Below are 17,524 nucleotides of genomic sequence, written 5' to 3'. Positions count from 1 at the left end.
CGTAGTAACTAGGTGCTATTTTATATGAAAATGATAAAAGAATTGTCCTTAATAACAGTGCGCTGGAAAAAATTGATATTATAGTTGTCAGAGTTGAGCCCTTTTCGAAATTCATGAAAAAAATTTAATCATTATAATCATAAAAATATATTAATTAAATGTTTTACTATCGAGAAACAATTTATTTATTTTTTATTTAATTTCAAAATGTGATAAATTTATTTTGAACTCAAAACCAATTTAGCATTAGGTTAGAAAACAAACAATCTTAGGTTAAAAGTCAAAGAAAACTTCAGATGAAATTTTCCTCTTTAAAAAACGTCAGTGAATATGTCATAAAGCAAAAAAGTGAAATTTGAAAAAAATCCGAGTTGAGCCCATTTCGAAATTCACTATTTAATTAGAATCCTAACAAAAAATAAAATTTAACCTAAGATTTTATGTTAAATTTTATCCATATTTTCACGAAAAGTTGGGTTTACTTGGTTCAAAAGTGTGACCTGAATTTTGACTGCAAAAAAAGATTAGAGAGAGTTTAGGTCAGAAATAATTTAAAAAGGATATCCCTTAATATCCGGTGTTATGATAATAAAAACTTATTTTTCAATAAAATGTTACTTACTTTTTTCCCTCTTTTTTGAATCAATTCTGTTGAATAATATACTTTTCAAGACAATCGGTCCACTGTACAACAAGAAATTTCGAAGCTCTGTAACCTTCCAATATTTTATGTCTTTTAACGTTCTTGGTCGCCTAGAAAAATCTGATGGTTGATTCTTTCGTAATTTTATTAATTGAGTAGAAATTTTATCAATTTCAGATGCATCAAGTCTAACAGAAGGTGGACCGAATAATAATAGTAGAATTATTTTCCTCGTAATACTCAAAAAGACGGCATGCATAGGGTCTACTGGTACATTTGATATAGCCCCGAAACGTGGAATTTCTGTCAAAATTGATGGTTTCTTTTGAAAAGTACCCATATATTTATTTTCTAAAAATTCAGCATCAGTTCTTCCAGTAAATGGTCCTATTCCAGGAAAGCATACTCGTCGTTTCTTCTTTTGGTTTTTTCCAGCTTTTTGGTTTAATTCCTTCTCCTTTAATATCGCATTTTGGACAACAATTATATCCTGTATGACCCTTAAAACACAAAACTTTACTTTTACCAGGTGCATCACAAATCAATGCATATAAGTTTACTTTAATTTGACGTCCTTCATAATTAACCCCATCCTTGCATGCTGTTTTCGCTTCGTCTTTAAACATTGCTAAAAATTCATTCATATCTTCGGGCTGATGTTCCGCATAATAAGCGCCAACTAAATGTACAGAATCGGAATTTTCTTCGGAACATAGAATCAACCATAAAGATTTTTTTGAGGATTTGTGTATAGGCAAACCATCAATGTTAACCATCAAATTTATATTATCTTCAGAATTTGTTTTCTTATAAATTCGATTTTTTAAAATTGAATGAATTGCTGGTATCAATCCCAGATGAAGATACTCTCCACCGTCAGACATTTGAATGATATTAGCAGTTCGAGGTGATCGTAATAAAGTTCGTGCACACCGTGGTAGTAAATAATTTGTAAATTGTCCTAATATTAATAGTAGTGCAGTCAAAGCAACTTGAGGGATATTATATAGTAAAGCCCAATGAACCAAAACACTTTTAAAATTATTGTCTTTTTCTTGGGAATCTTCATCTTCAGTAGAGGATGAGCAGTATTCTGAAGAAATAGAAGACTTATAATCATCATGTTCGCTATCGAAGTCAAAATCGATTGAAGTATCTTCTGAATCATCATCACTGTCACTGCAATTTACTGTTTTATCATCAACGTCATCTGGAGTTACACTATTATTTGCCGAAATAAACGATTCGTCACTACTTTCTTCGCTCACTAAAATATAATTGAATTAATACCTTTTCACTGTATAATAATTCAATCTATATAGTAGAAAATTAAAAATAAATTTAATTAAATTTATCATAACTGTATACCATAATAATAATTGGTCCAGGTATTTTCAACGTTTCTATAAAAAAACCTACATTCTTTTTTTTCCACATGTACTACATCGTCTTCACTATCACTTGATTCTGCAGGAGGCAGATTTGAAAACAATAATGAATTTATGTCAGACAATGTTTGTTTACGACGTAATCGACGAATATGTCTATTTGAATAACTAATATGACAAACATTTCTTTTTGACATAATTGATTACAATGACAATTTGTCAAGAAATCTGCAATTTTATGTACAAATACATGAAAATTATAAAAGACATTCAGATTATTCAGCATTATTAAATATCATTTTTATGATTTAAAATGCAATTCTTATTTTAAAAATTTCGAAATTATTGTAAAATTAAATATCATATCCTTAAATGGGAAGTTATTTTCTTTCAGTTTATTCTTTAACTCTTTGCCGTTCATATGTTACGAAATGTCGTCTAGAGTCCTTTTTGGGGGAACAGCCAATGAGAAGAGGCGTTTATGCTTGTGTTGATAAGTTAGTTATGTGTGAGAATGTAAGTGTCTAAACTTGCAGTATCGTACCTTCTCAAAATTGGAACCCATTTATATTTTACAATAAATTATATTTAATTATACTAATTGATCACTAAAAATACGATTTTTTGTGTAAAGTGTAAATGTATATTTGCAATTTATTACAATTTAAAAATGGTAAATTTGATTGTTAAAGACTTTTATCAAACATAAATATCCTATGTAAACATAACCTCAAAATCAAACTAACATTCGGCCCTGATATTTTCCACGTGATTCAACTGTCAAACTGCTTGTTTCTGAGGTGGGGAAAACTAATGTACGGCAAAGAGTTAAAATTCAGTAAAATAAATTTCACTTACTTAATTTTCAAAAAAAATATCGCGCTTAATTTTTTGGACAATGAAAAGGATTCGTTTTTAATTATTATTGCACAATAAACATATTGGTTAGATTTATATTGTTTACACAACTATAATTATTTTTACAATTATGTCTGGAGAATGATTTTATATTTATTTTATTATCAAGTTATTTTTTTATAAATCAAAAATGGCTTTTTCGGAAAATTCTGTTATGTGACAAATAACTAATATATTCTTTCAATTTTTTATCTTTATGCCAATTTTTTTAAAGAAGTATTTCTTAATAATCAATATTTATTATTGAGGTATTTTTACGAATATGATTTAAAAAATTTTTATTGATTGTTTTTCAATTTATAATTTAAAAATATTTTTAAATGTAATTTTTGTAAATATGTATTATAAAAAGGAAAAACGAATGAAAAGAAAATAAATAAAAATTATTATAGTGTGCTATAATAATATATATATACACATTATGGAACAATTGGAAAATTGAATTCCATTCAAATCATTCTGGGAATATAGGAATAAGGGTAAAAAGAAGAAAATTGATTCTTCGTTTTAAAAAATTCTGTTGTCCGTAAAAATCTGTAGTTAATGATTGCTAAATTACCATACTTCACGTTAAATTAATTTCTCTGTTTAAAGATGTTCATCTTTTTTTAAGAAATGTCAAGAGATTTTGCTACACTGAAAAAATTTGAATTTTTCGTCGGTAATTTTAATTAATTGAAAAATATGACATTTTCGGTGGTTGAGCTTAATGATGGAGTTGTTCTCATTCCAACAAAATGGATTTGCGATAAAAATGGAGAATATTGTTACTACCCTCTAAAAACTGATTTACAAAAAGTCAACGAACTTGTGAAAAAATTAGTTAATCCAGGAGAGAATTGGGAAAAATATGAAATTGTGAAACTCTTGAAAACAACAGGTAAGTTTAAAAAAAGATAATAAAATTTGTATTTTTATGATTTTCTAACCCAACTTTAATAACAATAATTATTTATTGAAAATTTAGCCTATAGGCACAGTTGGTTTGTAATATAATATATTCTCGTTTATTCTGAATTTTTTATCACATTTTTCTTTGTTACGATTTTCTTCTTCTTCAATTTTTTAACTATATACTCACATTTACATTTTTATTATTACTATCAGTTAACCTTAAAAATATTTCCTTTTAAAAGTGTCGCCTAATTAAACAAACCAATGTTTCAATATATTACAATCTAAATAAAATTTTTAAAAAATCAGATTAATTATTGACAATTATTTTAATTTACGATTTTTAAATATAAAGTTAAAACTGTTATGCCATAAAAATATATAATTATTATTTACAAATAATAATGACAATAACAAAAGTAATAATTAATAATATTAAAAATAAATTTAAATTACAAAAAACTGATGAATAATTTTGTAATAATTTATATATATGTGACGCTCCACGAGAAAAGGGACCTTATTACAAGAGTAAATAAGGTCCCTTTTCTCGTGGAGCGTCACATATATTAATTTCAATTTTTAATTTTATAAACAGATTTATTCGGAAAAGCAAAGGAAAAATTGTTGGATTCTGTGATATTATCAGAGGTTGACAGTGATAAGGCAGAAAATTTTGATAAAAAATTTTAAAAATCTAGACAAGAGAGAGCTAAAAGATCTTTTTCAGACTATGAAGAGAAGTCTTGCAAGTCCACTGTTAAAAAGGGTTCAAAAGCGAAGCCAAAAATAATAGAAAATATAAAACTGGAATCAAAAAAACAGATACCTGTACCTCCTACTTTTAAACGTTCACGACTTGGTACACATTTAATGTTTTACATATAAATGTGCACTTAAATCATTAAGGCATTAAAATATGTGACGCGTCGCGAAGAAAAGCACCTAAGAAGCAAAAAACCGATTTTCGGATTATGATTGTTTCAGATAAATTAAAGATTACTTTTTAACTATCTGAACTAAAAATTAATTTTTATCAAAAACTTATCTGAAATATTTTCGTAATAATGATTTACAAAACAGAAATTCGTGCTAAAAGTTGATTTTCTCTTTCCTTTTTTTCTCCACCTGTAAAATTTTCGATATGCTTCTAAGGTGCTTTTCTTCGCGACGCGTCACATATTTTTTATTTTATTTATTGACAAAAAATTTAACCTATAAAAAATAAAATAATCAATTTAAATTTTAATTTAATTAAAATTAATTACATAATTTAAAGAATTTTTTTATTTTTTGAATTGATTATACGCTATAATCATAATTTATAAATTTCTATTATATTTAATTTTAACTTTTTCAAAATAGATATACAAGAATTGGAAGCTTCACCCGACTCCAAGAATAATGATGTAAGCGATTTTGCGGAAGAATCTCGAGAAACGGAACAAGATAATAACAGAACATTTTTGCAAAGCGGCATTAGCCAGGTGCCAAGAATTGATATCCCATTACCTTGTACCTCAAAAGAAAAACAATTTGGTACATATTTAATTATTGTACCCACTTTTAAATGTTCTCAAATTTAATACGATTTATTTGCCACACTTACAGGAGGAAACAATACAAACTCATCTTTAAAATCTAATATTTCCTTATCTTCTCAATCCAACTCATTCGAACGAGATCGCCCAAAAATTATGGAAAAAGAACCACACGAAATTAAGTCGAAAAACAAAAATCGTTTAGCTAGTATGGCCTACCAAGATAAAAATTCTGGTAAATGATGTAGCTTTTCTTGATAAATTAAATTAAATTTAATTAATTATTAAAATCGTTACATTTCATTTTATGTGCTTCTTTTAATGTTCCTTAAAAAATATTAATTTGTACTTTACTTTATTCTATAGGTCTTACTTTTAAAGAACTATCATTGTCAAAACTAAATGAAATTATATTATTGTTAAGAAATCTAAATTTGACATTAACGCGTGCTAACGAAGCAGTAGATGGACCAGTTTCATTTTTTGATTCAGAAGATTGTCCAGATTTGCCTATTACATCACAAGAAGAATTCGAAAAATTGAATGATAAACTGACCAAAAAATCATTCAATAAGAAAATGGTTAGAATTAATTAATTTATTTTAATCTGAATTTTATATTAGTAGGGGAGAGTCTCCAGTTGTGAGACGGGTTTCATTTTTGACCCGTAAATTGTAAACGGGTAAACGAAATTGTAAATAAAATACACCGTTGGAAAGGTAACAGAAATACGCAACTTTTATTAAAAGAAAGTATAGTGTTTCGATGAACTCAAAAAATTTTACGATACATTTTCTGAGCACATCGCTTTTTTCAAAAAAAAAAAAATGTCTCCAGTTGTGAGACGCTCATTAAAAATTGCTAAAATTTAATAAGTTTGACATAAAACGTTATGTTTAGTAGAAATAATTAAATATATTAATAATATATATTATTATATACTAAATAATAATATTTATTCGCCAAAATATGACTATCAAAAAAACACAATTTAATAGCTTGAACAAGAGCATTAAAATTGATTTCTTCTGAATCAATTGACTTTTTTTCACTTGACATGCCCAAAAATACTAGAAAAAAAATCAAAACAACATTTAAATAGTATGCCTGCAAAGTCGTATTTTTTAGGCTGCCCAGATGGGTGTTGACACCGTCTCACAACTGGTGATATGCTGTGTCTCACACCCAGAAATTGGCGCTATTTTGAAAAAGGAAAATTAAATTATTTTCAACCGTAGATTGGAACAATGCAATATTGCATCACAAAATATAAGGAAAACACTAAAAGAAAATTCATTACATTTACCTTTTCCAATTAATTAAATTGGAAAAACAGCACTTTGCAATTATTGAAAAAACGCTTTTTAGTCGATTATCACACACAGTGTTGGTATTTAACAAAAACAGTTTATATATCCGCTTCGGCGTACACGAAAAAGTTGGCTTATATAAAAAGAAATGTTTTTATATAAACCAATCTGCTTTTTAATATTGCATGTTAAAAAAAATTGACTGTCTCACAACTGGAGGTGTCTCACAACTGGAGACTCTCCCCTACATCAAAATTGCTACCAAAATTCGATTTTGTTATTTCCTTACTTCCGTCATTTCTAGAAAAAATTTTGCAAATTCCCCGATCTAAATAAAAAAAATTAAAGAGATCTAAAAAAATTATACAAATTTTGAGAATCATTTTTGAAAGTCCCAATTTAGACTAAAAATTTTGCAGAAACAGGATTTTAGTAATAGTTCTAGAAATTTTATAATAATTATATTTCTCCAGTAAAAATTCTTACTTTTCCTGATTATTTTGTCATTTTTAAAAGATATATTAAATATATTAATAATAAATTTTAGATCCAAGCTCTCGGTTCTATTGGCGGAAGAGATTTGAATAACATTCTTAGCAATATTTGCAGTCGTCTTTTTTCAAATCAATTGGCTGTTCTTTATAGTTGGTCAGGACGAAAAAAACCAAAGCTCTCTCTAACAGACACAAATTTTGTCAATTTAATTTTCAGTAAGTGAAAGATTTATAAAACAAAAATCAGTTTTTAAATTAATAAAGAATATAAAGAATGTTTAAAAAAGATACAGGGTATATTTAGAAATATTTAAACTTTTAATCACAAGTAACACGAATTCAATAATTCTCTCCTGAAAATTTTTTAATAACTTTTTTTTATTCTATTATCAAAAATATTAACGCATTTAAAGTAAAAATTGATTATTTTCAGGTAGCGTGCAAGCTCATGATTCCAAATATTCAGAAGATAATATAAATGTAGCAGGTTCAAAGTGGTTTGCTCAAGCAAAGACGAGATTGGACAGAGGAGGGTAATCTAATTCTATTATAATTTAAAAATAATGAATTATTATTACGTTTTTGAAATTAAATTAGATTATTTCAAAACTGAAAATTAAAATCTTATTGTCTTATTGTAAAATAATTATTTTTTATCCATAGAGCAAAGCAAAAAGAAGATGAAAGCGAGGACGATGGAAATGAAAATGATGGCGATGAAAATGGTCATGACGAGAATCGAGCTGATGCTGACGATGAAGAAAATTGACTCAATGAATTACTCAATTTGAATTTAATATTTTTTTAATATTGAAATCGTTACTTTTAACATTACGTTTGTATTTTAATGAATAAACAAGTGATTTATTCAGTACTGAAAAACAATTATTATAATTTACTACTCCTTTCTAAAATATCAATTAATATTTCTAACTAATTCTTTTAAATATCTAAAAAAAATTTGTAATATTGCTCTGGAATATTCTTAAAAACATATATTGTGATTATATGAAATCATTTTGATAATTGAAAACTTTATTATTAACTTATTTAAATATATTTAAAAATTTACTTCAATATTTCTAAATACTTCAAAAATTTGTTTGTAAATTGCTCTGGAATATTCTTAAAATTTGTAATACAAAAATGTTGCAGTATTTCTCTGGAATATTTCTGAAACTTTCAAAACAATGTCCTGGTAACATTCCTTTGTAATATTTCTGAATATTGCAAAGTAATATTCCTGCAATATTAAACTGGAACATTCATTAAGTCGGACATTGTAATATTGCTGCAATGTTGCTGCAATATTGTTTTTAAATATTCCGAATATTGAAATGTAATATTGCAGCAATATTGCGTGTTATGGGGGAAGCAAGTTTTTGAATAGGTGGCTAATGTGCATTTAATCAAAAAGTTAATGAAATTAGCATATGAAAATCATTACTTCGGGTTTCGGTTTTCGGGGTCGCTGATTACGAATCTGACATCAGATTTTCAAAATTCAAACTGGCGGATCCAATATGGCATATATTTAAAAAAAATTTTCTTAATTTATCGGATTTGATTAAAAATAATTATTCGGGGGTTTTCGGGGTCGCTGATTACAAATCTGAAACTCAGATTCGTAATCAGCGACCCCGAAAACCCCTGAGTAACAATTTACAAGCGAATCCAATAAAATAAAAAAAAATTTGAAAAAGGGCCGCCATATTGGATTTGCTATTATGAATTTTCAAAAATGGACACCGCGGTGTCCATCATCACCGCGGATTCGTAATCAGCGACCCAAAAAAACTATTAAAGCCTGTTGAGATATAAAATTTTCTATGCAGGGTAAATTAAACCATTTTGGTACCGATTTCTGCAATTTAATTAAACCGTAGGTGGGTTAAAGAATAAATTAATTTTTAAAACTTTAAGATTATTACATTTTTTTAATTTTGCAAAATAATAATTATATCATTAAAGATATTTGTACAATGGCATATTGGCAAAAAAGTTTAATAACAACAGTAAATATTTATGCTTTTAGCAGAATGTATAATTCGCTAACCAAACTTTATGAAAATCGAGATGTTCTTTACAATGTACGTTTTTATCCATTACCCATTGTCTGTATCAACTATTATCCTTTAATCAACTGCATTATTACAACCCTCTTTTTTCTGTGTATATTCTATTCCCTCATTCCTTTCTTGACAACAAATCTTCATTTGGTGTTAATGGATTTGCTTATCTTCTGTTTTTCCGACCCTCTCCGTTTCCCTCTTTCTGAAGCAGAGCCGTTTTTGGGAGGCTGTCGCTTTTATCAGTCTATGCGTGATTTGTCTTCGCTTCTTTGTCAAAGTTGTAAAGGATTTTCAGTTTTGGCTTTTTAACTAGTGGGTACTTCTAAGGGGTACATATGTACGTGGGATAAAAAAAGTTACTTAATACACATAATTATATACAGCTAAAAATGAAAATACAATAGAAATATTAAAAAACAATAATCCCACGCCATGTTCCACTCTAAAATACGCAAAAAGTGTACACAAGTGCACAAACAAATACTATACTATACTATTTATACTATAAATAATACTGTATTTGTAGGTGCACTAATAGAAAAGGATTAGTAGATTATGCCATTAAATTGAAGGTTAAAAAATTATGTTTAATTTTCCAAAACAAATGAGAAATTTAAAAATACATAATTCTGTCAAATTATCAATAACAAGCTAAGGTCAAGTATACCAGACTGTATGTCATATGATAAATTTGTTGTGGATGATCCACAAGATATTGTAAATGCATTCAGAAACCTTTTTGCCAAACATTGACAATCTAATTATAATAATCCTGTATCGTCGTTTAATTTTAGTAATCAGAATTATTTTTGTTATACTCCTTTTCAATTAACGAAAGAAAGTGTTCTAAAAGCCTAAAGAATAATTCTACATCTGGTTTGGATAACGTTCCGAGTTTTCTAATTAGAGATTGTGCTTCTGTTCTATGTGAACCACTTATGTTTATATTTAATATCGCATTGACAACCGGCGTTTTTACACAAGAATAGAAGTCAGCGAAAATAATACCAATTTATAAAAGTGGAGATAAGTCATTCATTGAAAATTATCGTCCTATTGCTAAAATCCAAAATTTCGCAATAGTTTTCGAGTGATCTATATTATTTACGATTCAAGCATATCTCTATCCAATTATTATCGATGAACAGCACGGATGTATTAAAGCAAGATCTACAATTACTAATTTAATACACTTTACACAATTCATCAACGGTGCATTACAAAGGGGCCTACAAGTCGATGTTATTTATTTAGATTTTTCAAAAGCATTCGACACAATTAAACATGATATACTTTTTCACAAAATGAAACTTTTAGATTTACCGAATAACTTATTGCAATTATTAATGAACTACCTTTCAGAAAGACCACACCAAGTGTCTGTCGGAAATTTTTTATCAGATCCTTTCATCCCTTCATCAGGAGTTCCCCAAGGCTCAGCAATGGGATCTCCTTTATTTACATTATATATTAACGATATTACTAATGCCATCTCATCTAAAGCCTTAATTTTTGCTGATGATCTAAAAATCTACAGAGTGATTAACTCTCTTGATGATGTGAAGGTATTGCAGTCAGACATCAAGAAAATTGAATCGTGGTCAGAAATGAATAAAGTTTCAATAAATAATAAAAAGTGTCATTTTATGACTATTTCTATATCTTCCAATTGAATCTAATTCTTTCTAATCCTTATTATGATAAGTATAACGATAAATTGGAAAAAAAGATAGTTAATTTACTAACTCCCTTCATCAACACCCGCGCGAGTTATTTTTTCCTTGGGGAGTTAGCATTTGGGTGTCAAGTTTTAACTCTCTTTATTTAACTCCCCTGACATTAACTCTCCAATGGCTGCGACTTTTATAGAATCCCCTGGGGAGTTAAAATTTAACTCCCTTTTTTTACAGTGTACCATTTCAAATTAACGCTCCACAACTTTTGCGCCAAATTCCATTTAGAATACCCAGAATTAATTTACGTAAATCAGAACCTTTTTATTGCACAAAATATAATTGGTGAAACTATTCCTATTTATTTTTCATGTAAACATATTAACAACATGTACTCTACGTTAAATCCAAATCTCGATTTGTTTTTTTCCTCTGAAAAAGAGTTTAAAATAACCCTTGAGAAATATTTACACACTTTGTAGTAATAATTTAGTTAAAAGTAAATATGAAATTTTTTACTTACGGTGTAAAGCAGTACTTGCGCACGAATTATAATTATAATTGCTACTTTTTGTTATATTTTTGTAATTTAGTTTTCGTTACTTAATATCATATTCGTAATCAGCGGTCTCGAAAACCCTTACAAACGTATATATATCACTTATTTATATTTATTGTTGCTATTTGGAAAACTTAGATTATTTTTTCTATGTTTGGGGATTTTGTTATTAATTTCTATGAAAAATTATTAAAAAATTGTTTTCATTACTTCTATGTTTATTATTTTGATACTGTGATCTACACTAAAGAAAATAAGCCAAACTTGATTAAAAAATATTAATATTTAAAAAAGTTACAAGGGCTTTTCTATGTTTAAACTTTAACTTATTTTTTCACTTAATTTTAAATCTATTTTAAACTTTTGAAAAAGTATCCGTCATCCATTGGCCGTTCTCAATTTCGATTGAAATACATTGTCTCTAAAAACAAGAAAAATTAAATCAAAGATGAATCTAGATTCACTGAGGGGTCATAGACGTTTGAATGGTGATTCCCCTAGTTTGCAAAAAAAATTGATTTATCTCTTGTTAATCGATTATTCTCTCGCGTGAGGGAACTCAACGCTAGTCATTCAACTTGTTATTCAGCCTTCATCCGAAAATAATTTGGCTTCATCGGGATTATCAGTTTTTAAAAAATTTTCAAATCAAACCGCAGATAATAGATGACCTAATCTCAATCTGTCAAGTAATAAAATTCGAATAAATTGAAATTCTTAAAAATGGAAAAATAAAATTTTATAGTTGTTTTAAATAGTTTAATTTAATCCGGCGAGCGTAAGGTTCAACTTTGTAACACCAAGCGTAAGATAGGGTATATAATTGTTTTATGTTGCCTAATAATCTAATTTATTAACCCCTTCGCACTTCAGTTAAAAATTGCTTGTGGTCTAAAAACGGTCCGAAAAAAAGTTTACAAAAAAATATGCTTTCATCATGTATATAAGGTTTTTGGGGTCGCTGAATTGGAATTTAAGGTTATTTTTTTAAAATTCAAAATGGCGGATCCAATATGGCGACCTAATATGGCGGATAATTTTAAAATTGATGCTTTTCAACGAAAATCCATTTCTCGGGGGTTTTCGGGGTCGCTGATTACAAATCTAATGTCAGATTTTCAAAATTCAAAATGGCAGATCCAATATGGAGACGTATTTTTTTAAAAGTTGATCAATTTGTCTAAAAATATGTATTCTTGGAAATTTTTGAAGTTTTTGAATAAAACAAAAAAATCCTAAAAAGATTGAGTAAACGTTTTAGAAAAATTCGTCAACATGCAGAAAATTTTTTTAATTTTTGTAGTCGCCATTTTGGGTTCGCCATTTTGAATTTTTTAAATATGACTTCAAATTTGGATTCAGCGACCCCAAAAACCTTAGTTTATACTTCGCCACTCAAATCGAATTATGTTTAGTATTTTTTTTTTTGAGATGGCCATATATGACCACAGACGCAAAGGTAGCACGACTTTTTGTGGCCATATATGGGCCATGGACTGTTAAGGGATTAATGTGACGATAAATTTTTCATTTGTTTAAACAATTTATTATTGATTATTTACAGCGTTTTCAAATAAAACAAGAAATCTACAATTTACTTTTCTTAGTACTACATAGTATTAAATTAATAATCTAAATATTAAATTTAGTTAAACTGTTTACAATTATTGCATAAAATTGTTTAAATAAACAATTGTTTAAACAAATAATTGTTGTTATTTATTAACTTGTTTCCTGTTGCCCCTAAAAAAACAGTTTTTTCTAATTTTGCATTTTTCGGACCTACTTATAAAAACCGATAAATGTTAGATAACAAATCGCTATTTTAGAAATTGTTTAAACAAATAATTGTTATTTATTAACATTTTTACTATTGTAGCTAGAAAGATGCAGTTTTTTTTTAATTTTGCAATTTTTGGACTTATACTAATCGATAAATATAGAATCATCGAGGAATGAATATTACACAGGGTAAATTTTACCCTACCTTACGCTCCCCAAGTTTAGTAGAAAATTTATTATTTGTATGAAAGAATCATGACCGTTATTGATAAATTAATATTGGAAGAAAATTAGAAGCGATTTAATGATATTTATAATTAAAATGTTTATACTATATAAATTTTATTCTATTTACGTGAATAGTAATAATTCATAACGTCCCTATTGTGAATAATCACGTGTTGATTTAGACAATACAATGTAAATGTGTGGTTCTTGAAAGTATTACTAGATTTTATCTCAATTTTTTTCTTGAAGACTTTTTTTAGAGTTTTTCTTTAAGAATTGACAGACTTATTGCATATTTAGCGTAATTTAATGCCTGTTTACATGACTTATTATCATTGATTTTACCGCAGTTGCCAAGATTACATTAAACATACTGACACATATTTCACGCATTAGCTTTTCATAGGGCTTCTTGAAATGAAAAGCACACGCGATCTTAAAACACGCTTTTAACGAGATATCAGTCACGCATCAGGTATCATACAGAATATAGTATGGGGGCAATAAATGCCGCTCTCCTAAACTTTTTTGCTTAAAAACAAGCAAACAATCAATTTGTATTACACTTTGTGAAAAGTATATTTTACTTATAAATTTACATTTTAAAAAAATTTTACTTATGTTAGATTAAAAATTTTAGAAAAATTCTAAATAGTCACAGAATATTATAAAATAGTGTTTTTTTAAAATACTTTGTTGCTGAAAGATAAGAGTACATGAATATATTCAGTACAGACGGACGGTTTTAGTCAGACACACATGATGCTTATTTTGTATTCTGCTTAGCATGATTAAAATAATTTTCCTTTTTGTGAATAATTTTTAGTCGACGCGACGAGAAAACCTCTTTGTTTTATACCGAGTGTGTTGTAACAGAAAGTTATAGTTGGCCACGTATTTCATTCCCTTTTGTATTCTGTTTTTATAATTCATTGTCGAAGAGAGAAAGAGAGAGGACAAAATATAAATCTACAATCAGTATATGAGAGACAGAATGTTTTGGTCAAACAAAAATGAAACGTACTTTCATTCTCTATGAAACAACACACGATTTTCTAACTATATTTTATTTTTTTCTATCAATAATTTTCCATGGAAGAGAGAATAAAGTTTTGTATTTACCAGTCTGAGAAAAAAAGTTATAGTCCGACAAATTCGTTCGCTTTTATTCTATTTTGACAGAATTTCCCTATTCATTTCTTTTATCGAAGTAAGAGTTTTTATCGTCAGTTTGAGATGAAAAAGTTTTCGTCAGTTAATATTTCTTTTTATAATACATCCAGATTGTCAATAATAATTCTTAAAAATATCAAGACCAAAGTAGTTTAAAATGGCAAATTAAGAAAAGAGAATATGAGATACAAGAGTATTAACGATCTTTAATTCTATTACTTTTCATTAAAGAAATAAATCTGGTTCGAATATTAGGAATATGCTTATGTATATGCATATGCGCATTCAAATGTATTGGTGTTAATTTAAGTATTTAATTTTTTCTCCGTCATTCCGAATTTTTAGTATAAATATATCAAAAACCAGAAAGCTACATTACAAAAATTAGTAAAGTCCTTACCCTATTTAAAAAAAGACACTTTTCTCTAAATTAGAAAATCTCCTTCTCCTACAATATTAACATATTCGTCGTCGTTTTGTCGTCCGTCGGTCGTGTAACTCCGTACTTCATCGTTCGGTCGTTCGACTTTTATCATTTATTCATCGTATCGTATAACATACTCATTGTACATACATATACGCATGCGCAGTAGTGTTCTGTGAATGTCAGGCATGCGCAGTAGTGTTCTATCAATGTCAGGCATGCACAATAGTGTTCTATCAATAGTACGCATGCGCAGTAGTATTCTATCAATGCCAGGCATGCACAATAGTGTTCTATCAATGTCAGACATGCGCAGTAGTGTTCTGTGAATGTCAGGCATGCGCAGTAGTATTCTATCTGCGCAGTAGTGTTTTGTGAATGTCAGGCATGCACAGTAGTGTTCTATCAATGTCAGACATGCGCAGTAGTGTTCTGTGAATGTCAGTCATGCGCAGTAGTATTCTATCAATGTCAGACAAGCGCAGTAGTGTTCTGTGAACGTTAGGCATGCGCAGTAGTGTCTATCAATGCCAGGCATGTGCAGTAGTGTTATATCAATAATACTCTTGCGCAGTAGTGTTCTATCACTATAACGCATGCGCAGTAGTGTTCTATCACTATAAAGCATGCGCAGTAGTGTTCTATCAGTATCACGCATGCACAGTAGTGTTCTATCACTATAACGCATGCGCAGTAGTGTTCTATCAGTATCAAGCATGCGCAGTAGTGTTCTATCACTATAAAGCATGCGAAGAACATTCAGAACTTTAAAATTGAATTTTTTAATCCATACATAATCTAAAAATTATTTTTCTACAATACAAAATTCCCAAAGCCCAAAATGTCCAAAATATGAAATTTCCAAAATAAGAAGTGTTGAATTGTACTGTAAGTGAAAAGAATTTTATTATTGACTATTGAGATTTAACAATTCTATTTCTGTGTAAGATATTTTTAAAAATCATTATTGTCAATGTTTTACAAAAATTTAAATAACTTCTAAAAACATGAACACTTTTAATGATCTTAAGCTTACTTTAAAGGTTATTTTCTACAGAATGGGAATTACTTGTAGACATTAACGTGTAATTTTTTTCTTAGAAATTGCAGGTCGGCAAAGTTATACACAAAAATTTCAATTTGAAATAATTTTTTTGTACAAAAAACTATTCTTCAAAAAATATAAAACATGATATGATGTAGATTTTTCAAGAAAATTTAGTAAAAAAATATGTTTGAATTTTAAAAATTATTTTTCTGTTAATCCGTTGCCTGTTAACGACCGTTGGGTAGTAAACTTCTTAGCGCAAAATAAATGTAATTTTTTATGTAAATTATAAAATAAATTGTTTTATATCATTATTAACACACTATTGATTGCAATGATCCTAAATTAAGTAATAAATAAATTATTATTTGTTATTTTTAAATAATATAACAATTTAAAAACAAGTAAAATTTATGAAAATTTATTTTTAATTTAAGTCACATTTAGTGTATAAGGGTTTTTGGAGTTGGTGAATTCGAATTTGACCTTAATTTTAAAAAATTCAAAATGGCGGACATCATTTTTGAAATTCATTTGGATTTTTATCAATTTTAGTACCTAAGGGTTTTTCAGGTCGCTGAATTCGAGTTTGACCATCATTTTTAAAACTTCAAAATGCAGGATCCAAATTGGCGGCGATACTTTTTGAAATTCATTTGGATTTTTATTAATTTCAGTATCTAGGGGTTTTTCGGGTAGCTAAATTCAAAGGAGAATGTTAAAAAAGGGTTGATTTTTGCCCCGAACCGAGAAGTAAATTTCAAGTGAATCCTTATACATTTTGAGCCCAGGAATCGAGTAGTAACCTTCATTTCCCCCCATACCCTCGGGAAAGTGATGAAAATGAGGAAAAACCATGAAAAGTCCGAAAAATAAGAATTAAGTTGGAATAAGAGCAAAAGGGATAAAAACATATCATAAAATATTTTAAATTATTTTCTGGTCTACAAATAACTGCCACATGCTTGGTTACTGTCGGAAAAGTCGGATAATTTATGAAAATCCCTTGAAAAATGTAACAAATTCTTTTTAATTGATCAGAATCGGTTTAGGTTAGAGTAAAGTTAATTTAGTAATTACAAAAAAATTTTATATCTACAATGATATCTATACTTTTCTCTGATGTCCGACGAATGTGTGAAAATTTTGGAAAACTCAGGAAAAGTCAAAATAATAAAAATAATCTATTTACGTTGTTCAGAACTGACAGAAGTAATTCAAATTCATTTCTAAATTATTTTTTGGACTAGGAATAACTGTTGTGAGTTTTAATATTGACGAAAAAGTCGGAAAATATATGGAAAAATTTTGAAAATTGTAACAAATTGAGCTTTGGCGGTCAGAATCAATTTAGAGTTGAATAAAGTTTTCATCTTT

General features: G+C 28.0%; 2 protein-coding genes across 3 annotated transcripts in view; both read left to right on the top strand.

Moving 5' to 3' along the window:
• Window positions 1-17,524, top strand: part of LOC122503575 (lachesin-like) — a 156,638-nt gene that overhangs the window by 57,842 nt on the left and 81,272 nt on the right. The gene's annotated exons all lie outside the window — the stretch shown is intronic.
• On the top strand, window positions 3,604-8,002 carry LOC122503584. 2 transcript variants are annotated; one of them, XM_043614185.1, is made up of 8 exons: window positions 3,604-3,829; window positions 4,442-4,705; window positions 5,209-5,330; window positions 5,455-5,619; window positions 5,751-5,965; window positions 7,242-7,404; window positions 7,622-7,721; window positions 7,852-8,002. In XM_043614185.1, exons 4-8 carry the CDS (start codon window positions 5,541-5,543, stop codon window positions 7,955-7,957), a joined length of 663 nt encoding a protein of 220 aa, XP_043470120.1. In that variant the 5' UTR covers window positions 3,604-3,829; window positions 4,442-4,705; window positions 5,209-5,330; window positions 5,455-5,540; the 3' UTR covers window positions 7,958-8,002. The 2 variants fall into 2 exon arrangements, with proteins under 2 accessions (XP_043470120.1, XP_043470116.1); XM_043614181.1 differs by having other exon boundaries at window positions 5,209-5,382.

The sequence above is a fragment of the Leptopilina heterotoma genome, unplaced genomic scaffold, assembly GCF_015476425.1.
Source record: "Leptopilina heterotoma isolate Lh14 unplaced genomic scaffold, ASM1547642v1 Lhet_11, whole genome shotgun sequence".
Taxonomy (NCBI): domain Eukaryota; kingdom Metazoa; phylum Arthropoda; class Insecta; order Hymenoptera; family Figitidae; genus Leptopilina; species Leptopilina heterotoma.
Note: the sequence above shows the minus strand (reverse complement) of the source record. Positions and strands in the feature narration are given on the sequence as shown.